The following is a 24,521-nucleotide window of genomic DNA, read 5'->3' on the forward strand; positions in this document are numbered from 1 at the left end:
AGAATAATCCCCGGATCAACGTGACCCCTGAAATAGGAATAAGGGACAGAATTTAGATAATGTAGAACCCCAATGACGTGTGGTACGCCTTGAAGCGATCCAGTATGCAGAGGTCGGGGTGATCAGGACAGGTGTCACACTGGAAAATGGTGTCCTTCCTGATCCCCCTGTTACGCCACACTCTACACTTCTTCTGGGGTCTCCTGTTTTCCAGTGTGGGGGACGTCACCTGGAAAATGTTGCCCTGGTGCGATACGGGGTCCTTCATATCCAGAAGCGCTGGGTCCCCTCCATGGCTGCTAAATATTAGAGCGCTATTACTGCTTCTGATATGTTCGGATCGTGCCGCAAGCTACAGGGCAGCGAGGGACCGGAAGAGGGGGTGCTGGTATAAAAGTTATCCCCGTACAAGTGGTAACCTTTATCCAGCAGTGGGAAGATCAGTTCCCGGACGACCTTCCCACTTGTTCCGAGGATGGGGGGGGGGAGGGGGCATCTGGGGGCATCTGGGGCTGGATTCGGGTGTCCCTTCCTACATACACTCTAAGGGTACGTGCACACTGCGGAATCGCGACAGATAACCCTTCGTGCATTCCGCAGTTGGCACCCGCCGGCGGACTGATGCAGGCGCACGTCTCCGTCCGTGTCATAGACTCCATTCTATGCACGGGCGGATTCCGCTCTCCGTCCAACGTGTTCATTCTTTGGACGGACGATGGAATCCGCCCATGCATAACATGGAGTCTATGACACGGGTGGAGACATGCGCCCGCATCAGTCCGCCGGCGGGTGCCAGCTGCGGAATGCACAAAGGGTTATCCTTCGCCATTCCGCAGTGTGCACGTACCCTAAATCTGTAAGTGTACCCTGAGGTACGCTCACACAGTTTGTAGAATTTCACGCCATACCGTGATCTCTTATTGGGACGGTACTGGCGGAAAAGACGTGTCTGGGGGGCAGCCTACGCTACGCTACCCCCAGACACGTCACTGGATGATGAGGATGAATGGAGGAAAGAAGGATCCCCCCATTCATCCTTACTGGCTGTTTCGGTGTTGGAGGCAATAACGTATGCGTCCGACACCGAAAACACCCTGGGGGCCATCTTTATATGGGGACTAGTATATGGGGTATGTAGTGGTGTAGTGTCAAACTTTATTCAATGTAGTGTGGTGTAATGTAGTGTTTTTTACGTGTTTTTTTACAGTAAGTATAAAAAAAAAAACCTACGCCAACAAAGGAGTTGCTGATAAATGCCGCACTTATGTGCGGCACTTATAAGCATACCGTGGCGGTAGAATATAGAAAAAAAACACCCTACGCCAAAAAGGAGGAGTTGCTGATTAGCAGCGCACTTTCGTGCGATGCTGATCAACACTCAGCGGCGATAGGGTGCGGAAAATAGAAGAAAAAAAATTTGAAAAAAAAATAAAAAATTTTTTTCTACATTCTGAACATCCCTGTAGCTGCTGATAAGTGTATTACACATATCAGCCGCTAGAGGGCAGCAGAGCGCAAAATCCGGAAAAAGCCGACGCTGGAGCCGAAAATAGCCGAGAGAAGCCGAATGTGACGTCACGGAGGAAGCCGAAGACCCGAACGAACACGAGGACGCCGCGAACCCGGAAGACGACGATCAGGAGCCCGGGACAGGTGAGTAATGTACAAATACCTGCTCTGGACCCCTCGGCTACCTAGCTGAGGGGTCCAGGGCAGGTATTTACTATTTTGTGGGACTCTGATCGCCGTGCCACCGGCCCGATCGCCGTGAACGACCGGCCGCCCGTTCACGGCGATCGGGCCGGTGGCACGGTGACCACCATTACTTTTTACAGTAATGGCGGTCGGTGCCGTCCTCGGACAGCACCGACCGCCATTTTTTTTCGGGTCATCAGGTCACCGATGACCCGGAAAGGTTCCGATCGCCGCTATTGGCTGATCTGAATTGATCAGCCTATAGCGGCGATCGTAAGCACGGGGGGTGTTAACCACCCCCCGTGCCGTGAAGCTAAGATGGCCTGCTATGATTTATAGCAGGCCATCTTCCCCGACCGCTGTGTGTGAACACACAGCGATCGGGGAAACATCGGGCGTACCTATACGCCCGTTTGCGTTAAAGCCCACCCTGCGGGGGCGTATAGGTACGCCCGATGTCGTTAAAGGGTTAATAATAATAATAATAATAATAATAATATTTATTTGTATAGTGGCAACAGATTTTTTTTTAACAGTAAAGAGGTTACAATTACATATGTGGAGGAGATGTATGGAGGGGAAGAATTGTGAAGAGCTTTATGGGTGAGGAGTTTGAACTGAATTCTAGATTTAATGGGTAACCAGTGCAGTGACTGGCACAGAGGGGATACTTCAGTGTAACGGCTGAAGAGGAAAATGTCGAGATGTATACCATCCAAGCAAGGGCTGCAAGGACATCGGTAACGATGTCCATGCAGCCCTTGTTAAACGATTATCTGGCCGTGTAATAGGCCCAGTAAACGAGCGCCGATCTAGCAGTTGTTATCAGGCCCCTATCGGCCCGTCTAATAGTGCCCTTATTCTGTAGAACTGTACAGAGAGAGTACTCACTCATCATGCTCACTCTCTCCATCGGGGTTCACAGTGTTTTGGGGAGTGTGATGAAATCCATGCAAACATAGGGGCACATACATGCAGCTGCTATCCCAGGAGAAAAATACGGAGAAGCCCTTAAAGTGCTGGGTTCTGTCACCGTACTTGCGCCGCACCTGCACCCACTCCTAATGCTAACCCTTCAAGCGCAGTGCCCATATGTATCGTCATGCTTGTCCACGTGACAAAGTTACCCTAAAACATCTGCAACCAGTGCCCCTGGTCCCGCTATCTACAAGCCCTGCCAGATCCATGGCTGTGTAGATTGCCTATCAGCATAATGCTGACATATACAGTACACTGCACTACAGAGTTAGTGCAGTGTATTGTATTAGTGATCAGAAGACCCCTAGTTAATATACACCAGTGTACACTTATGTAAAAGTGAAAAAGGTGTGCAATAAAAAATAATTAAGAAAATCCCCCCATCTTAACCCCAAATAATAAAATGTCATTTATTGCTAAAAACAAATAAATTGTTACATAAAAAAACATCAAAAAGTATACATGTTTGGTATCGCAGCATTTGTAAAGCTATAAAACTGTTCAAATATTTTTACCGCACACTGAATAGTGTAAGTTCACCGTTCTGATGCAGATCTTGGCTACACAGCAAAAACATTGGAGGCACGTGCTAAATAGTTCCTGGGACTCCCCAACATGTAGACATGACCTCCCTTGGACAAAGAACGCTGCTCTCTGCCAAGTCCCCAGTATACGTACCTGCCAGCCACTCCCCCTTTCCATCCTTTGGGACGGTCCCAGGTCTCTCCCCTCTTGGGCTGAAAGCAAAACCCATACAATCCTAAGAGGGGCCATAAATGTAGCATGGGGTGATAGAGAGATGGTTCTGGTACCGTTGGATCTGGCTGGGTCCTTAGAACATTTGTAGACCAAACATCTACCCAGCTTTGACTACTAGTTCTGCGTATCTCCCTACCCTGGAGTCCTAGAAAGGAGTGAGATGCAGGAAGACGTTTGGTTTGGTCTAATGATCTGGAAACAGTTATGTGGCCAGGAGGCATGGTAACTCCAGAACTTGTTATGGAATTACAGCTCCTGGCTCCTACATAATTTCTCTGATCCAACACCATATAGCTTGGGGAATCTGGCTAGCTGCTATGAGGGGTAGGAGAGTTCACACTTAGGGGTTTGAAAGAGGTTATCCAGCGCTACAAAAACATGGCCATTTTCTTCCAGAGACAGCACTGCTTTTGTCTCCACATTGGGTGGGGTTTGCAGCTTGGTTCCACTGAAGTGAATAGAGCTTAACTGCAAACCACACCAGAATTGGAGACAAGAGCAGTTCTGTCTCTGGAAGAAAGTAGCCATGTTTTTGTAGCGCTGGATAACCCCTTTAAGGACCTGATCTGTACAGCTAATAAAATCCACTAGATAGATAAATAGATAGATAGATAAATAGCTGTATTAAGCAGCAATGTACCATACTACTCACAATGATTAAATAATTTTTCAGGAGAATAATGCATCTTGCAATAGAGCAGAGTGTTAAGCTTTTCTTCAGGAAAGCCATATCATCTCAATGACATGGCCAGCGGTCTGGATCTCAATCCAATTGAAAATTTATGGTGGAATGTAAAAAATTAATCCGTGACAAATCTTCATGCTTCAAAGCTGATCTTTTGACCACTGTTAGAGAAATTTTTAAACCAGCTTGATGCAGAATAGTTATTATCTTTATTAAATTCCATTCAATAGGTACTGCAGATATGCCACCCCCCTTTTTTTTTTTACATATGTCCAGGGAAGCACATTTACCTCCAGTGCCAACGCCGCTATCCTGCCACTCTGTCTCCGTCACACTGTTCTGCCCCTTCTGGGTCCTGGGTCCATGACGTTACAAGCCTGCGGAGCCAATCAGAGACTGAAGTGAAACATCAATGCAGCTGCTGATTAGCTGGGAGGACCCAGGTCCTGGAAGTGGCTAAAGAGCAGGACAGAGTGGCAGTGGCAGTGGAGCCAGGGAGGTAAGTGTGCTTTATTATTTTTTCAAAAAACCATCCCCTCGCATATGTAAAAGAAAAATGCCTTGACCAGAGTACCCCTTTAATTCAGGACTAAAGAGAGACATAAAATAATAATTGGGATGTTATTGTTGATGATTCCACATTTTTTTCCTTGGCTAGAGCTGGAAAAATATATGCTATGAATTACAATAATTTATTTTCCTATATGTGAGGGATACGTTCACACTGCATCAGGCACTCAGTTTAGAGCTCCATCAAAGTTGCTGTTCAGCAGTAAATAAAGCCAAGTGGACAGCTGGACAAATTAAAACATGAAATAAAAAACAACAGTCTCGTTTACTTTAATGGGGTCTGTCAGGTTTTTGCTTCCATACAAATGAATATAGGAACCTTTAGTATATCTTAAAGGATTGTCCAGTGGAAATATTTTTCTTTCAAATCAACTGGTGTCAGAAAGTTATATAGATTTGTAATTTACTTCTATAAAAAAAAAAATCTCAAGCCTATGTCCTGCAGGAAATGTTGTTTTACTTTCAGTCTGACACAGTGCTCTCTGCTGACATTTCTGGCCAAGACAGGAACTGTCCAGAGCAGGAGAGTTTTTCTATAGGGATTTATAGAAAACCGAGACAAAGTTTCTGTCATGGCCAGAGATGTCAGCAGAGAGCACTGTGTCAGACTGAAAATAAAACATTTCCTGTAGGACACACAGCAGCTTATAAATATGGGAAGACTTGAGATTTTTTAATAGAAGTAAATTACAAATCTATATAACTTTCTGACACCAGTTGATTCAATTGAAAAAGATTTTCACTGGAAAACCCCTTTAGGGTACGTTCACACTTACCGGATCCGCAGCAGATTTCATTTAAATAACTGAACACAGCATCAAATCTGCACCATCAAATCTGCTGCGGATCTGCTGCAGATCTGCTGCGGATCCTGTAGGTGTGAACGCACCCTTAAAATACAAATATGCTTCCTTCTGTCTTGTGTTATTAAGCACCCTCCACCCTGAAAAATCAGCTTAGCAACGACATTTGTTTACTGGTTATGACCTGTAGCAGCCAAGTGATCAGATTACAAGCAGTTCAAGTCTATGGAGAGGGGAGGGAGATGGTTCAAGAGGGGTATGGTTGAAGTGTTTTTAATGAAAAACTGAACAAAACAACAAAAAAAAGGACACAACCTAAGGTTAGTTGGGGGAAAGGTCAGAAACAACACAAGAGAATATGTTAAATATATGTAAAAAAATATGTTAAATACATGCTTAATGTCAAGTTCATCTGTGGGGAATCCACATTGTACATTTTGCCATAGATTTGCTGTGGATTTTACCCTATGCATTGGCAGGGTTTCAGCCTATGTATTGCAAATGCTGAAATCCACTGCAAAAATTAGTGGGAAAAACTGACATCCTGTAGGGTTAAAATCTGCAAAGCAGGCAAAGTACCACAAATTCCTTTTACACAGCGCTTGGATGAGAATTGTTTGTCTTGTCCACTTTACTGCACTTATTTTGCGTATTTTTCGTTCGCAGATGCAGACAGAAGATCCGCATGCTATCTGCGGTGCCTGAAGATACTGTCACAGGTCACTTATCCTGAAAGTTATTTTTCTAGGTGGAGTCAGAATTGCTCCAACTTCAGCAGATTTATTAGACAGTACTATATAATAGTATCACAAGGAATATTGTGCCTCCTATTATATATACATATACATATATATATAGTGTGAAGTAGGGGAGAATTTATGTATGGGTTACAGGCAGCATGTTATAAAGCAGAAAGAGCTGAGCACATTGATAAACTGGTTTGTTCGAGAGAAAAAAAAAACGGGTAAAAATTGTTGTGACAAGTTCCCTTCAAGAGATGTAGACAGACCACCCTAGGTCACTATTCCAGTCCCATAGGGCCTGTCATGTCTCTGTGTCTCCATATAACAATGCAGATTCATATGCTATTCAGACAGCATCCCTTACCGAGTCATCCCGGTCTCCATGTTTCCGTATATGATTGTGTAATGTATGCCCATCTAACTTGTAATGAGTTTTCTAGCAAATAATAATTCTGTATGCATGCATGGTGTCAAAACAATGGAAACCGTGTTGGAACCCCTACGGAGCCTAGTCAGTGACTGTTCGGATAAATTATATGACAGTAGCGTTCCAGTAGCATAGCTAGTATCATATACAGAAGCCTTGACATCGAGGTAAAAAGCCCCTAAGAGAAGAACAAGTCTGGCTAAGTGACCGACCGTGCAAGATTTCATGACCTTCTATAACATTACTACAAGTGTTATGATGCTCATAAATATAAAAATCTAACAATCATAACAATATCACTAGTGACTGACAATTACAAGTGATTGTATGTCTGTTTAGGGAACACCATAAAATGACAATGAGCCATTACTCTAAGAAGCATGTATCACTGACCTCAGTAAGACCACTAATTCCTAACTTTATTTCCTTCATTTATCCAATGCCTTTTTGTCTGTGTTGCCGGATCTCCATCCCTCATCCAATCTCACCTCAGATCCCCCCTCCTTTCTCCTTGTGCACAGCTCCTGAATACTGAGCACCATCTCCAGGCAAACAATATACGTGAGGTGCCTCTTAACAGCTTCCACCCCCCCTACCAGGCTCACTGACCAAGAGACAGTGGCAGCATCAATCTCCCCCAGCTTCGCCATCTGCCTTTATACAGTTTCTTTTTCTTTTATGATTTGCTACTTCTCTTTGCCTCCCTCATTATACTCAATTATATTTACAGGCTTCATGCTCCTTTTTGCTTTCATCTCTCTTTCAGCCACAGCAATTTAGGTTTCTGTCCTCCTAGGTCTTTTCTTTCTTTTTTCATTGCCAAGGAAATTTTAGTTTACAAAATTCCTCGAAATGTATCAATTGTCTCCAGCATTTTAAAAATTGAACCAACAACTGGCTATCATATGATATATGCAGTCTGTTTTTTTTTAGTTGTTCTCCCATTGACTTCAATAAAATGGAAATGTCCAATGTGATAATTTAACTTTTCTGTCTCTAGGTGGAATCATTTTTAATTGCAAAATATTATAAAGTGGAAGTTAATGTCATAGTTGAGATTCTTGTCTTTCTTGAAGGGTTATCTGGAGAGCAGAAAAGGTTCTACCTCTTCTGCTCTCAGGTGCCTCACTTTTTCCCGTTGACCATCTGTGCTGATACCACAACATGCCTACAACATGCCACTGCCACCCTCTTGTCTGCAAAAGTATCAGCACAGACAGGCAGAGGGAGGAAGTGGAGCACTGGAGAGCAGGAGGGGTAGGAGGACCTTTTCTGCTCTCCAGATAACCTCTTTATCAATAGCATTTAAAGGGGTTATGCCATGAGGCAAAGATGGTAAAATTAGATGTTCAACACATACTTATATAAAGGAGAACATATGTGCTTTTTTTAGAAACTCACATCACTGTAATGTTTTTCTCCTCAATGAATTTAATCACTCCCTTGCTTCCTCAGTGAACTGTGGCCTAACAGAGCATACACATTCCCACAATTCTCCTTGCTTACAAGCTCAGTGGAGACCAACTGCCAGCACTTTCTGGAGATTGCAGTTGAACTGAATATGCCTGACCCACCTTAGTGGGTTGTAAACAAGGACAGCAGGTCAAAAGAAAGCAGACATATGGAGGACTAGTAATCTATTTCATACAGCACCTTATCAGAAATGCTTGTACATTTAAAATATGTTTAATGTCAGTTTAGACTTGACATAAACCCTTTAATATAAAATGTAGGTCAGTTGTAATAAGTTAATTATATACCAGATAAAGTAGAGAGCTCACTGGTTAGCAATTTGCCATTCAACACTAAGGGGATTTATTTAAAGGGTCTAAAAATTTAATCTTAGTAATGTTTTTTTTTCCAGCCTTCCATTTTAGTCCCTATCGGATTGTTTCCTATGTCTATACAACTGCTGTAAAGTGTATCACTAAATTTTTTACCAGAGCAATATGGCATCCCCCGTAATAGACAGATTATAGTGTCATACACTGCCATACACTGTCCTCACTGTTCCCTAATGCAATGTCCATGTGAAAGCAATACGCATAGCACCTAATGCACTACTGGCATCTAGTGTTTGAAGTGTATATTGGCAGAGCAAATCACTTAAAGGGTTTTATACTGTACTATATACCCAAAGAAAAGCGGAGATCCTTACTCCCTAGTAAATTACAAATCTATATTACTTTCTGACACCAGTTGATTTCATCGAAAAAGATTTTCGCTGGAAAACCCCTTTAAAATACAAATATGCTTCCTTCTGTCTTGTGGTATTAAGCAGCCTCAACCCTTAAAAATAATCTTAGCAACGACATTTGTTTACTGGTTATGACCTTTAGCAGCCCAGTGATGAGATTACAAGAAAATGGGCTTACATCCAAGAATTATAAACTAAAAACCCAGGGGTAAACAGTCCTATCCAGGGGGTACCTTCCACATGTATTTATTCAAGTCTACTGGTCAAGAAGGCTAAGTTTGTTAAGGCCCTATTATAGAGCCTGATGACTTTCTGTAGGTGGGCACTGATCTCCTTGATCAGCGCTCGCTTACTGAGCCAATACACTGCCCGATTATTGGGCAGTAAGGGATGCACAGACATTGTTAGCATCAGGGAGTGTGGAGAGGTATGTAGGAGTTTTTTTTTCTAAATAGTCACCAGCTTTTGGCCGCACATCACTTTTATATGTTTTATACGTAGCGATGCACGCCTGATGATTTTAGGTCTGGACCTAAAGAAACGATCAACTAATAATCGTTTCATCAGCTGATCATTGTCTCTATTACACGGAGTGATAATCAGCCGATTATCGTTCCATGTGATAGGGCCCTTAGTCTTAAATGATAAGTGTGTATACAAGAACCTCATTGTACTCCAGGACCTTATGGGCATGTGGCAAGGCCTGGGAGCAATCGTCTATTTGTCGAAAGAGTAATTGCCAGAAACAGAATTATTCTGCCAACCGGTATAGCAGCCCGGACTACTTGGAGAAGGGTAACTTTGGGACTGTAAGTAACTTAAACACCTATTATCTTGTGACAGAACAAGGGGTTTAGGGACACCCCATGTCTATATCATAAAAAACTGTATTAGTCAATATCTTTCCTTCTAAATGTAAAATTTAGCTCTGTAATAACAATGTAATAAAATGCAGGGGCTAAACATTGCAAAACTGAGAAAAATTGTGCTAAACATTGTAACTCTGCAAACACCTAATGGCTGCTCCGGTCATCTAGCAACATGACTGTCTGCAGTAAGCGTATCACAAGGGGTGCTACAATATACAAGAGGTGCCACAAGGAGTGACCCACAAAAACACCTCTTATCACTACAATTATGCGAGTGTATATTTATAGCATCTACCTTGCCCTTGAACCTCTCAACTTCAGAATATACAAGTGAAAACTTCCAAGACTTCTATTACTCACAGAGCTCTCTCCTTCTAATTCCCCACCAACCTCTTTGAAGTCTGCTTGAGATTTAAAGTCATCTGAGCCTCTCGGATTCTCTGCCCTTATGGCTTCTCATTCAGTGTTTTAAGCTCTATTCTCATTATTGCTGCACAGCTCCCACACCTAAAGGGGTGTGCGTTATGAAAATGGATTCTCTGCAGGATAGTCAATTGTAGAAGTACATTTGGTTCACTATGCAGCAGTGGAGCATCTACTGCTGGGAACAGTAAATCATCTCTCAAATGCAAGCCTTAGGTAAAATTCCTAGCTTGGGAAATCACGTACTGTAGGGTGTCACGGAGCTCCCAAGCATAAGTGTTATTAGTGTGGTGCCGTGTGCTTCCTTCTGAAGACCAGTAATTCTTCTATTTTATTGCTCCTGACTCAATGTGTATATAAAGCAGCATGTATTACATAGAAATGCAAAGAATGGAAACTCCCATACAGTACCAAGAAGTATTAACCGTCTTAGATGCCTTTTTGTCATGTTTTATGTCGTAAAAAAAGCTGAACAGAGAAAGATTACTTAAAGGGGTACTCCAGTGAATTAAAAAAAAAAGAAAACGGTGTCAGAAAGTTATACAGATTTGTAAATTACTGCTATTGAAAAGACTCAACCCTTCAAGCATTTTTAATCTGCTGTACGTTCTGCTGGAAGTGGTGTGTTCTTTCCAGTCTGACACAGTGCTCTCCGCTGCCACCTCTGTCCTTGACAGGAACTGACACGAGAAAAAGCAAATCCCTATAAAAAACCTCTCCTGCTCTGGACAGTTCCTGTCACGGACAGAGTTGGCAGCAGAGAGCACTGTATCAGACTGGAAAGAATACCCCACTTCCTGCAGGACATACTGCAGCTGATAATTATTGGAACTTGGAAGATCTGAGTTTTGTAAATAGAAATAATTGACAAATCTATATGACTTTCTGACATGTTCATTTTTAAAAAATAATTTTTCGCTGCAGTACCCCTTTTATGTCAGAGTATAGCACTATGCAGCAAACAAGAAATGGATTCAAGAAAAAAAAATCAAGTCAGTGTAAACCTCCATGAATGTGTTATGATGTTGTGCTATGACATCACTTTGTGCATTAGTATCATGCTGTAATATGTATGCGGGTACCCTCCCCTAAAAGCTCACAGTGTTTGTCATTCCACTCTGGTCATTTCCTGCTGTGACATCACCATGTTTATTATCCTTGGGAAGTATTATCACTTTACTATCTTGGTATCATGACATCACTGAATTTATTATCCTTGTTCCTTGACCTTGCTGTGTTTGTCCCACCTGTAATGTCACATCCCTGCTTATTATCCCAGCAGCTGGACATCACTTTCTGCATTATTCATGTTTAGTGACATAACTAAGAATTATTTCTGCGCCAGGATATCTATATGTGTATTGATGGAGGTATAAGTATACGTGGTATATATATAGCCCCTTAAAGGGGTTGTCTGGCCTAAATTACAAAACTACGCTTGTAGGGGGGCCACAGCAGTGCTATATACCTACCTGTTCCTCTCCCACTTCAGAGCCATCTGCTGTCCTCTTCTCTTTGTCGCTGTCATCATTCTGCCAACTTCTGATGACGTGCTGTTTCCATAGAAAATAGCTTAAACAGTACTATACTGTCTATGTTAAATGACCATATTCTGTCAGAATGATAACAGCAGCGAAGAGCGGAGGGCAGTGGGCGGCTTGGAAGCCAGAGAGGGACAGGTAAGTATACCACACTGTTGTGTCCTCTGCAGCCCTGGCACAAGCATAGTTTTGTAATTTAGGCTGGCCAACCCCCTTAAGATAGGGTAATATTACAGGAGAACTTGTGGTTACAGTAAACACAGTAGTGTCAGAAATAGTTAACAATTAGTTATTAACCCTTTCTTCAGCAGAATGCCTGTGTAAGAGAAGGCTCTTTTTCTCTCACACATCATTTTTCCAGGGTTATAGTTTACATAATGTCCCAGACAATAACAATCAAGGGGCTAAGAGCTGATATAAATTCTCTGTTTACCTTGCGAAATGTCACACTGCTATACACTATACACTGCCCGTAAGTCTCTGTCTCCAGTCACCTCTCCTCAGCGTCCTGGCTCTCTCAGGATGCTGTATACATCAGGAGCAGCTCCCTCTGCTGGTTACACAGCTAATACCCACCAGCAGCATTCAGGATGGGAGATCATTTGTTTAAAGGGCGTTATCCAGGATTAGGCTATGTTCACACAGCGTTTTTTCAGCTCTGTTTAAAATGACGTCCGTCATTTTGGGTCTAAAATAACGGACGTCATTTAGCAGCCTGGCCTCCTAATGACAGCTATTGGTACATTATTTTAGTTTGGGGTTACTAATTGGCCTTTTGGTGGGGATTAATTGAAAAGTCCATTGAATTTAATAGTAAAAATGGAGAAAGAACAGTCACAAAAGAAAAACGGTGTGTGAACAACTAATAAAAAACGTCCGCTGTTTGCAAAAGACGTCCAAAAATAATGATAATTTTCATTATTTTGTCGTCCGCGGCAAAAACGTCCATTATTCAATACATTGTGCGCATTGGACGTCCGTCTTTGCATTGACTTCAATGCATTGCCATTGCTGTCAGTTAAATTGCGGCAAAAACTGTGGTTATTTTAAATATCAAAATCATCCGCCTTTTCTCTATTTTTGACGTTGTGTGAACATAGCCTTAGGCTATGTTTAGACAATGTAAGAGACTGGCCGTGCCATGAACCGGCCGGGTCACGGAACGGCTGGTCTCAGAAAAGATCATCCCGGCTGGTACTCTCTAGCGCCGCTGAGTTCTGATGCAGGCGCATCAGAACTCCCTACTGCACACTATGGAGCATGCGGCCGGAGCCACTTTCGCTCCATAGTGTGCACTGACAGGGTTTTCTGCGGCCATTATTCAATGAATATCGGCTGCAGAAAACTGACATGTCAGTTTTCTACGGCACTGCTAGGGATCCCGGCCGGAGTGGTTATCCTGTGTATACACTCCAGCCGGGATTGCCTTGGCCTGCAGCACTACGTAGGTTCCAATCACGGCCGTTGCAACAACGTGACTAGTACGAAACTTGTGTTGTGTTGTGTGAAAATGGCCTTAGATTGCTTTGTTACAAAAACAGCACCACACCTGTCTTTAGCTTGTGTGTGGCATCATTGCAATTCAGCCCCATTTACTTCAATAAAACTGAGGCGCAAAATCACACCCAAACTGGGGACAGGAGAGGTGCTGTTTCTGGAAGAAAGGGGCCATGTTTTTCTCAGCCTGGATGACCCCTTTAGCCCCTCATATGGTCAGTGGCGATGGTATCTAGGCAGCAATGCAATAGTGTGCTCCTGAGTGGTTAGGATGGTAGTTGGGGTCCTAACACACACTTTTGTTTGTTTTAATTATTTTAATTTTTTAAGCAGTAAAACAAGAAGTATATAAATTTATTATAGCTGTAATCATGCTGTAATTATAAAAACATGTCATTTTTACTGCGGCGTAATAACAAGAACGCTGGCCAAAAATTGCTGTGGCAGGAAGGGGTTACATTTTACCCAGAGCAGAGTATTAGCTGACTGCTGCACACCACTGCTTAATGGTAATGTATCTTTACGCATTATGATCTCCACATGCCAGTAATGTCCGCCATTATTCTCACATTATCATATTGTATACTATATATAATTAAAGTATGGTATCACTGTACACTAACTTGTAACTGGCTACATAATCAACAATGCAAGCATCTAGTAGCATTAATGTTTAAAGGGAAAGAAATAGTAAAAAGGGTTTCTCAGGCAATTGTTATATATGACCTATCAGGATATTGGGGGCTGGCACCCCTAACCATTACATGCTTTTTAGAGGCGCTGAGCCAGCTTACTCAGGGAAACAGCAGATAGCTGAAAGCCCCATAGCGGCTATGCTGGGTTACTGCACCTCAGCTCCCATTTACTTCAATAAGCTGAGGTTATCGATATATTTTACCAAGATTGTTTGGAAACAGTCAGCAAGCGGGAAAGTTCCAATTGATGTATTTTACTATGGTCTGATTCTATTTTAATTATGGCCTAAACAAATGCCCAAGGCAGATCAGCATTAAAAACATCAATACACAATACTAGTATACACATGAGCATCCAGATATTCTGAAGTATCTTTTAACCACTAATGGGTACAAAGTACAATGAGCTGTAAAGCTGTAGGAATCGCGTACACCCCTCCGGGAGTTCTTTCTTGGTGAATAAACAGATGCTGCGCTATTTGCAGCTGTATTTACACAGGTTTGATCATATTTAGGTAGCGGAGGTGCTGAATGAACCTTCCATATTGCGTGCCTCGTACCAAGGGATATCATGTTCATTGTATACTTTTATAAAGGGATCTGATGTCTTTATACATGAACAAATGCTGCAAACCAATGCAGTTAATGAGATCTCCTAAACAGAATGTGCAATGAGGGCATCCATTGACCCAGAGCATTGCTTCAGGCAGCCCGGCATATGAAGGTCTGCTGAAACATGAGACACAACAATCTGAAAGAGGGAAGGGAGGAGGGTAAGAGGATGGCAGCATCATAAATGTCATATATGAAGACACACTTACCCCTCTATTCTAAATGAGAAAAAGGTTTTATACTGTAGAATAGTTACTTGAGTGGAACAGATATATTGCTGAGCATGCCCACTGAAGCACCCTGTTCCCGGAATTGAATAGTTTAGTTCGGTGTAAATCTATCATCATAACTACAGGGATCCGGTAATGCAATTAAATGGAGTGGGGATACATATAGTAAGTGCTTCGTTTTTTGTTCTCTGCATAACGTATGTCACGGAGAAGTAGTGACAGTAGTGGACAACCCCATTAAATTCTTTTGTTGAGGGTATTGTTAGTTTAAAAATTGTTTTCAGACTTCCAAATGCAGTGCCAGAGTTCTGCAGCTTCATAGAGGCCCCACACACATGTTAGCACGCCACTGATTTGGGGGTTATTGTGTCCCCTATAGGGGATAGCAAGCTGAAATGGGAATGGAATACTCTTTCAAACACCGTTATAAGAATCAACTTCCGGTGTCTGGGTGGTGGCCTTTTACATGGCCCAATATGGGGCCATGCAAGGACGCAAGCAAACACTTGTCAGCAATATCGTCGCTCTTTTGCAGTGCCTTCCGAGAGTAGGATTAATCAAACGGTTGGGCCGCACGAACGATTACTGTATGGTTCATGCGGCCATTTAGATATATTGCTCGTGTATATCAGTCACTTGCCCCTGTTTACACAGGAAGCTGTGTAGCAAACCAGATATGAGGGGATGAGTAGACAGAGAGAATGATGGAGTAATCATAAAGTTGTTTCTAGCAATGCTCCTTGCCGATCGCCTCTTGTGTAAGGGGCTTAACTGGTGTGAAAAAATGTCTTTACTAAAAATGTGACATTTGACAGTTAATAGAAGTAAAATGTTTAGTGTGTTAAATTGAAAACCAGATCTCCAACTCCTGTTTCACTCATCTAAAAAGTATCTGCCCATCATAATATAGGATACTCACTACTCACAAAAAAGTTTGCGATAGTTGGCTTGCAGGTGACATTTATTGAAGCATGCAATGGTGATTTCCTCATCTCAAACAATTCATTGAAACCAAAGTCAATAACAAAGGTGGTATACTTCAACAAAAATAACTTGGTAAACTCAACAAAAATAACTTTCAAGAAAGCTGCGGAGTATGCACAATCCCAGGTAAACTATGAATTATACACTATTAGGCTATGTTCACACTACGTAAAAGTACGGTCGTTGTTTCCATCGGCAACAATGGCCATACTTTTAGAAGGGTGGAACAATGCCTTATTTTTAATGGAATCCCGGCCGGAGCGTATACACATAGTATACACTCCGGCCGGGATCCGTGCGGCTCCGCAAATAACTGACATGTCAGTTTTCTGCAGCCGCAATTCAATGAATTGCGGCCGTAGGAAACCCTGTCAGTTCACACAGTGAAGCGAGCGGCGCCGGCTCAATGTGTGCTATGGGAAGCTCTGATGCGGGCGCACGCTGATGTACCTGCATCAGAGCTCTGCGGCTGGAAAGATCATCCGGCTGGTACCTAAGTACCGGCTGAGATGATCGGGGGAGAGACCGGCCGTTCCGTGACCTGGCCAGGGTCACGGAACGGCCGGTCCCTTACGTAGTGTGAACATAGCCTTAACTAAACAAACTGACCATCTGGTGTGCCAGTTTTGTTTCCTTACTTTTTCTTTGGAGTTAAGTCTCAATAACTATAAGTCATATGCCTGGGAGCATCAATTACAGCTTGACAACATCTAATGCTGTTCACCTTGTCTGCTGAGGCATGGCATCCTACTCTTCTTGAAGGGCGACCCTCAGGTCATTGATGTTCTGGGGTACAGAGTTACGAGCCTCTACATAGAAAATCCATAGTGTGCTGTGTGCTGTGGGAAGTTCTGATGCGGGCGCGCACAGATGCGCCCGTATCAGAACTCTGTGGCTGCAAAGATCATCCGGCTGGTACTGCAGTACCGGCCAGGATGATCTTTTCAGAGACCGGCCGGGTTACGGAACGGCCGGTCTCTTACAATGTGTGAACATAGCCTGAGGGTGTGTTAAGACGTACAGGGTCCGCAGCAGATATGCAGCAGATTTGATGCTGTGTTCAGTTATTTAGATCAAATCTGCTGCGATTCCACACCATCAAATCTGCTGTGATGTGGTGCGTGTGAAGCTACCCTTAAACATATATTACAAAGGTATATAACTTTATCAAAAAATGTAAAACAAATGTATTTTTTTTGCTAGAATACCTTTTACAATATACAGTATGTCTAAATAATTTTTGCTGGGGTACTTTAGGCTTTTTTTTATTAATATAGCGGATCTTATTTATTACTCAAAACAACGGCCCTTATTTTGAGTATAATTGTGTGAACATAGCCTCAATGTTATATGCTGATACTATTGAGTTTATATATAATTCTATTAAGTTTAAATCTTTATCTATAGATAGATATGGTGAAGTACTATTCAGTAAGTCCCATTAGTTTACATTTTACAAGTGATCTGCCCGGAAAAGCATCTTTTAATCACGGTCATAGAACTCTGTTTTGACATTTCCAGCGTGAGAATTATAGAGTCTACTTATTATTTAGTTACATAGAGAGTTGCAAAAAGACCTTTCGAATGATAGGCTTGGAAAAAGTCCATCAAGTTCAATCTTTTATACTTACAAGCCCCAATTGATCTAGAAGAAAGAAGAAATCACCCTTGAGTGGCTGAGACCAATTTGCCATAAAGTGGAAAAAATTCCTTTCTGACCCCTACTGGCAATCGGACAGATCCTGGGATCAACAGTCTACATCAAGTATGCATGTGTATAATATTTTATAGGAAGACTTTTAAGCTTTGCTCTGATCTATCCATCCATTTAGACACCAATGCATCCAGTGTGAACATGTTCTATAACTTTACATTAGAGTTTAGAATATTAAACCTCCATTTGTCATCCTATTTTCCTGCATGCTTGAATAGGCAGCATGCTTTCTGCTGCTTGTATGAAAAATACATAAATGTGGAGCCTGTTTTCATTTAACACACATTATTACTGCTTAACCATGCACATCCTACACCACAGAGAGTCCACTTGAATATTAAACATTAAACTTATATTTATTTTATGAAAACTGTCCTGGGCTTCAGTGTTAGCATTTAATGCCAGCAGTGCACTGTTTGACTCCTATGAATTAAGGACAATCCTTCGCTATGTGTACTGGTATTTAATTGTATTTATAAAAAATAGAATATAAGTACTCACGTGGTCTCATCATTCTGGAACTCCACTTTCCCAGCAACTTCTAGGTAGTCTTCTCCAGCTTTTGCAGTACCCTCACTGGTCCTATACGGTATTACAACCTTTCCCCTTGCACCTGACCCCCTTACCACTTTTGCCCTCATAGTACCTATACTTTCACTAACTCTCATGCTGCCTGACTCAAAGCTAAAGATGCCTGCGTGGTCATCATCAAATATAGTCACTGTGGCTCTCCTTCCTGTCCCCAGTCTTACACGACCAGGTCCATCCCTCACACCTCTCGCCCTGCGTGGGTTGCTTAGCTGCACATAGAAATGTTCATCTTCCTCAAAAACATCATCATCAATGATGCCAAGTCGAATCTCCTTCTTGCCTTCTCCAGGCTGGAAAATAAGAGTTCCTTCTGCCAGTTCATAGTCTGAGCCAGCATTGGCTGTTCCATCCTCAGTCCTATAGTCTACCTGGACTGCCCCCTCACCCTCTGTCCTCTTACATAATACCCATACGCTAACTGTTCCACAATTTTCAAAGCATTGGTAGTGCGTATGTTCAAATTCCAGTTCTGTCCACAGTCCATCTTCTCCTCCTCTATTATTCCCCTCTCCATCTCTGTTTCCACCATCAGTCAAAGCCCTTCTAGCCTGATCTGCTGCATGTTTCTTTAGTACATTCCCAGCACCAATCATCATCCTGGTGGCCTGTATCCTGTAGAAGGCCCTGCTTTTTTGCTGTTGCACAAGGGCCTGGTAATTTGCAAGCTCCATCAGTTGCTCCATGTCTTTTCCAGGATAACGTTGACGCATGTCTTTAAATACTCTAGCCATATCTCTTCTTTCTTCTTCTTCTTCCTCTTCGAAATCTACACCACCACCAGCCATCCTCATTTCCCCAACATCATCTTGTCCGCCTGCATCTTCAGCACCAACCAAAACACCCCGGCTTTTGCCAGCTCTATACTTTGCTCGACCTTCCCTTCGTCCTGAGTAGCGGTAAAATAACAGACGTCTGTCTGCCAGCCAGGCCTGTAGAACACACACTGGAAAAAATAAGAATGTCAGTAGTGCTTCCCACACCTCCACTTCTCCAGGAGAGGACCAGGATAAAATCAGGAAAAGCCACACATAAGCAAAGACACTCCAAAATGCAGTCACTGCAAAGACACGTGGGTGCCGGATGCGCCGAGTCTCACCATCAGGGACCACCATAACACAAAGGCCAATAATCACAAACATGTTAAAAGCAGCTGAGCCAACGATAGTGCTAGGGCCCATGTCACCTGCTTCAAAGCCTCGTCCAACTACCTCAATGATGGAAAGCAAAATCTCTGGTGCTGATGAGCCCAGGGCCATGAGTGTAAGGTTGGACACTGTTTCATTCCAGAGACGTACACTTGTCACTGTCACCTCTCCATTCGGCCTTCGAAAAGTGATTCGACGCTCTTGTGATGTGATGACTTCAATGGATGCCATGAAGCGGTCAGCTATGATGGACATTCCCAAGAACATGTAGACAAGTGCCACAAAATAGACAATGGCACGTGCAGCACGATCCCCGGTGGATGGAGGGTGTGGTAGCCAGGCGGGCAGTATGACGCCATCTGTGCACTCTTCTACTTGGCTTGTTCCACAAGAAGAAGCATTTGGAGAAGGAGTAGAGGCACCAAATATTGAAGGGATGAGCAACAGGCAAAGAAGGAATAAATACATGGTGGAGAAAGAAGGAAAGAGAGGGTCAAGGGAAAGATGGATCACCTGAAACAAAAAAAAATATTGGTTATAGCAAGACAGCCAAAATATAAACTCGAATATTCTACAAAGGATCTAAGTTATCAGTATTGCAAGTCAAACAACGAAAGGGGTTATTCAGCGTTAGAAAAACATGGTCACTTTCTTCCAGAGACAACACAACTCTTGTCTTCAGTTCGGGTGTGGTTTTGCAACTAGAGACAAGAATGTCTCAGAAAAACATGGTCATGGTCTTCCTAACACTGGATAACCCTTTAAAGTTTTTTATGAAAAAAATATTGTTGCTTTGAGAGAGAATTTACTAATAGTTTGCAACTTTTGTATGCCAGAACACTGTCCTCCATGTATTTATTGGGATACCCATAACATTAAAGGGGTAGTCTCAACTCCAACTGTTATTCCCTATCCACAAGATCGTATCAAGGTGACAGATGGGTGTCTGACCACTGAGACTCTCAGACTGAAGAACAGAGAAAAATTGTCCTGTGAATGAATGGAGTGCTGGCTGAGCATACATAATGTGTTCCATTTATCAAGGGGACACGTTTTCTCTATTTTCAGATTGGTGGAGGTCCCAGGGATGGACTCCTCAATGATCCTCTATCTTGTGGGTAACTTTTAGAGTTTTGAATATCCCTTTAATGGACATTCACTTTTACTTTCCCACTTTATCAAATTGGCTTTGGCATATGTTTCAAGCTGGCAAAAAAAAGAAAAAGCAGTACACCATTAATTGTCATTGTCAGGGATTACACATAGCATAAAATGTCAAAGAGAAGCAAAAACATTGTGGGGTACATGATGAATAATTCATGTATATGTCTACGAAAGGACAGGTTGTTCCTGGGGAGGCTGACGCCATCCAGGTTGTAACATTGTCAGATGGAGAAAATCCCGCATCTCAGAGCAGCAATATATCTGACATCTTATTCCTAACAATGACATACTGGCGGAATCCCCTAACAGCAGTTACTGCGGGGATGTGGAATGGTGCAGGTGATATTACAGCCACAGATTGGATTTGGATTCCGCTAAGGCTTCTACTCTCTAAAATGCATGTCAAGGAATAATCCAGTATTGTAAACCTTTATTTTGCAGGCTGTACTCTCTATTCTCTTCTTTTTTAATTCTAAGTTAGCGATATGATGGATTGTATTGATACATTACACATTACACACCGCCCTGGCTCAGATCCACCAAATCCAATGCAGAATACATCATCCTAACATCATGCACTGTACTCTTGGCTGTTATGTACCCTATCACCTGCATATACATAGCCAGCTGATATGAAGTTCTTGACACAAGCATCATGTTTATGAGCACACTACATCTTTGGTCCACAATTTAATTTTCTCACCACATCCACTCATGCTGAGCCGCATACATTAAACGTAAAGCCCACACAGGTCATTAGTTCTCAACACATCGAAATAAACCACTTCATTAACCTTTATTTTGCTAGCAATGTTCATACCCGCTCTCTAAATGCTGATTTCACATGGTGCCAAAGAATATGTCACCAGATTTTTCCCTATGAAATGAAGATGAAGACTGTCCAAGTTCTGTAATCGATACTAACAGCGCCAGCCATACATATACTATATGACAACTGTCGTCCACACGTAAGTGCTCGGCTTGGCTGAACAATCATGTGTTGTGAATGGAGAGAAGTGAATAAGCAGCTGCTAGACTCCCCTAGAGGTGGATTATCTCCCTGATAACAAAAAGATCAGGCAATTAAAAACCAACATGCCCGATCCTTCTACCTTCCAACATCTGCTGTTGGGGAACAGTCTGTGGACTGTGGACCCAGCTGACATATGTCTAATCTGTATGGCCAGGTTGGTTGGTTTATTGGGCCAGTTTAAGTGTTCATGCCATAAATTAAACAAAATGGTATGCCTGATTTATATTTTATCATTCATTTATTTGTAGGATAGGAAATGCATAAAGATGCATTTAAGATTCTAGTCACATAACTTTTATACCAATGCAGTAACTCAGTGGAATGGTGTAGCCCATAGATTAGTCCTGTGATTTGCATCCATGGGTTAGTAGGTGAATAGGACTAAACATTATGTCTATTATGTGCCCCCTAAAAACACACATCCTGTAACCCTTGACATATAGTTAGCATCATGGTAACTTGATGCTCACAACTAAACGGTTAGTCAAGTGCTATACTTGGCTGTCATAGAGATCAATGGAACAGTCCATGTGCTCTTTTCTAAGGACGGGGTGTTTGGGTCCCTGTCCTGGAGATCACAAGGGTACCCCTTTACAGGAGATACAGATTGTACCAAGGCCATGCCCAAATCTCTGCTAACCTAAGGCATTCCCACATAGTTCTTAGGACTTCTTTATCACCCCCAAACTGATTCTAGGCTCAGACTCTATTCAGACTAAAATCCAAGAATAAAAACAGACCCCAGACTCCCAAACAACAATATACCTTATCTACAGTTTCCAAACTAAATATAGACCATAGAACAAATACAGAGCCCCAAAATACTACACATATACAGTATACTCCAGACCCTCAAATAAATACAGAAAGAGTCAAAAAGAAATACCGATCCCAGGCTGGAGCCCAAAATAAATACAGAACTCAAACTAAACCCTTGAATAACCAGCTAGAGACCCCAAAAGAAATTTAGGCCTTTAGACAAGACATCAAATTAAATGCAGTACAACAAGAGCTAAGAACTGAAAATGAATGGAACGGAAAAGAAAGAAAAGTGCAGCCATCTCTACATGCAGAACACTAGGCTGTTATTATTCTTGGCATTGGCTGCCACCACTTAGACAAGAGATAGAGGTAACTATTAGTACTGTCTGGACTAGACAACAGGGTGACCAATTACCAGGACTAAACCATTACCATCCCAAGTATCAGAGCTGAGAGGGTTCTAATACAGCTGATGCCCAGTTATTCCAGACTTTACGTTTGTCTCTTTCACACTTGGTATGCTAACACAATCCCTCGGCACAGGGAATCTGGCTGCTCTCTTCACATAGGGATTGTTTAATATATTCTGTATGCACAGAAGCCCAGACACACTGGGGTATTGTGCTGAAATGTTCACACAGTTTCCTAGGTTTGGGTGCCATGCAAAATTCAGGCTTTTAGAGGCTGCCTGTTCTTTCACTGAAATGTGAAGACTTCACCCTGCCCATCTTAATACTGACTGAACATCTTCGCCATAACAGAATACAGTAACATTAGCCATGTCAATTTTGCAATAGTACAAGCGAATGTACGAAACTTTGTAATATCAAAGAAAAATGCTTTTCCCCCTTGCTAAATCTCTCGGCTGATGGTCCATCACTGAGAGATCAGTTTACATGCTGCCTATACAAGTCTCTGGAGAGGAGGGAGATGGGAGGTAGTAAGTACATAGAGCAGAGGCAAATACACAAGAGCTAACTATAAGTACAAGATCTCACCCCAGTGCTTGATTGACAGCTTAGACTGTTCACCACAGCTTAGACTGTTTTAGATTGCTCTCCATACTGCTGTGCTTCTTAGGGAGTGTATGGCGACTGAGGAGAGATGGATCTCCAGTGTGCGGGTGCCGCCTTAAAATTTAGGCTCCACCCATGCAAAGGGAAAAACTGGAAAAATGTGCCATATAAAAGTTATATAGTGGCGTGAAATAGCACTACGCATACTCATACTCATACATACATATGACTGCTCATCCTGAAATGATGGGTATGCTTTAACTACTGGGTGTATCATTCCATCTACCTTGGAATCTTTACCTTGGAATCTTAATCTAAACCTTCAGGGCACTGCATAAATAGAAATTCTCTACTATGTCGCTATTATTGGAATCTCTCTATTTACAAACAGGAGGAATCCTAGACTAAGGGTGCGGAAATATAGAATATGGAGGTTAGCTAATGAAGAAGCTGCATAGGGTGTACTGCGGAAATACACGTCAGAAGGTCAGAGGTCCCTGAGTGTGAATCATGATCATTTTTAGAGAAGAGGGACAAAGATAGACCTCCGTCACTATTAATCATTTAGGGGTAGGGATCTCACACACAACACCATTGATTGGAATAGACCTGTATTAATAATGCTGAGTATTGGCACCGGAAATGGACAGATGCACAAGCTCAATCACTTCACCAATGTGATCTCCTGACATGTCTCTCTGACATTTCAGAAGATCATGTTTGTATTGAATTCCCATTTATATTCCCCTGACCACAGCTGTATTGTGGAAATGCTTATATTGCTTTAAACTTGGGTAAACCCTATCTACTTAATAGAAGGTAATTTGTCTTCTGGCACTGTCAGCGTAACACAGGCTCCAGATATGATACCTGTCTTCTGAAAATATCATCTAATAGGAGAAGATCCCATCAGTGGATAGGTTTTCCTGCTTTCCTCGGATGGTATCTAACATCTTGTATATGTTACAAATGAGCTGTAAATTAAATTTTCTTATGGTGGACATTGTCTACTGGTCCCTATACACACCTTTATCATTTTATTGGCCATACCCACTGCTCTTGGCGAGTTTGGCTATCGGTATAGGGTGGGGCTTTTCTAACCTCCCATCAACAGATGAGGTCAGTGGAGACAGGGGTCGGGTGTGATGAAAAATCACTGCCCAACCCCTTGGTTCTGGGAGAAATAAGCCTAAGCCAGAGCTCTCTGGTTGGACAAAAGATATAACTGACCGCCATAAGTTGTTGAAGTTGTGTGGCCGCCTTAATACAGCTATCTCTCTTGAACCCCCTATAGACATACACATGTGTTTTAGGTGGGGTAAGCCACTGCCAGACAAAAGCACAAAACCTATGGCTGCGTTTACACACCCGATTTATCTGACAGATTT

General features: G+C 42.4%; 1 protein-coding gene across 7 annotated transcripts in view; it reads right to left on the bottom strand.

Annotated features, from left to right (window-relative positions):
- LOC138788024 (sodium/calcium exchanger 1-like) overlaps window positions 1-23,202 on the bottom strand; it is a 65,527-nt gene extending 42,325 nt beyond the window's left edge. For 4 of the 7 annotated variants that reach the window (XM_069965461.1, XM_069965458.1, XM_069965460.1 and 1 more), the window contains exons 1-2: window positions 23,116-23,202; window positions 17,924-19,671 (exon numbers count right to left, since the gene is read on the bottom strand). In XM_069965461.1, the coding sequence (XP_069821562.1) occupies window positions 17,924-19,626 (1,703 nt within the window). In that variant the 5' untranslated portion in view covers window positions 19,627-19,671; window positions 23,116-23,202. Of the gene's footprint in view, window positions 1-8,061; window positions 8,122-10,086; window positions 10,192-17,923; window positions 19,672-23,115 lie in introns of those variants that run through there. The other 3 variants (XM_069965462.1, XM_069965464.1, XM_069965463.1) reach the window with 3 other exon arrangements.
- Window positions 23,203-24,521: the final 1,319 nt, after the last annotated feature.

This window comes from Dendropsophus ebraccatus, chromosome 4, assembly GCF_027789765.1.
Source record: "Dendropsophus ebraccatus isolate aDenEbr1 chromosome 4, aDenEbr1.pat, whole genome shotgun sequence".
NCBI lineage: Eukaryota > Metazoa > Chordata > Amphibia > Anura > Hylidae > Dendropsophus > Dendropsophus ebraccatus.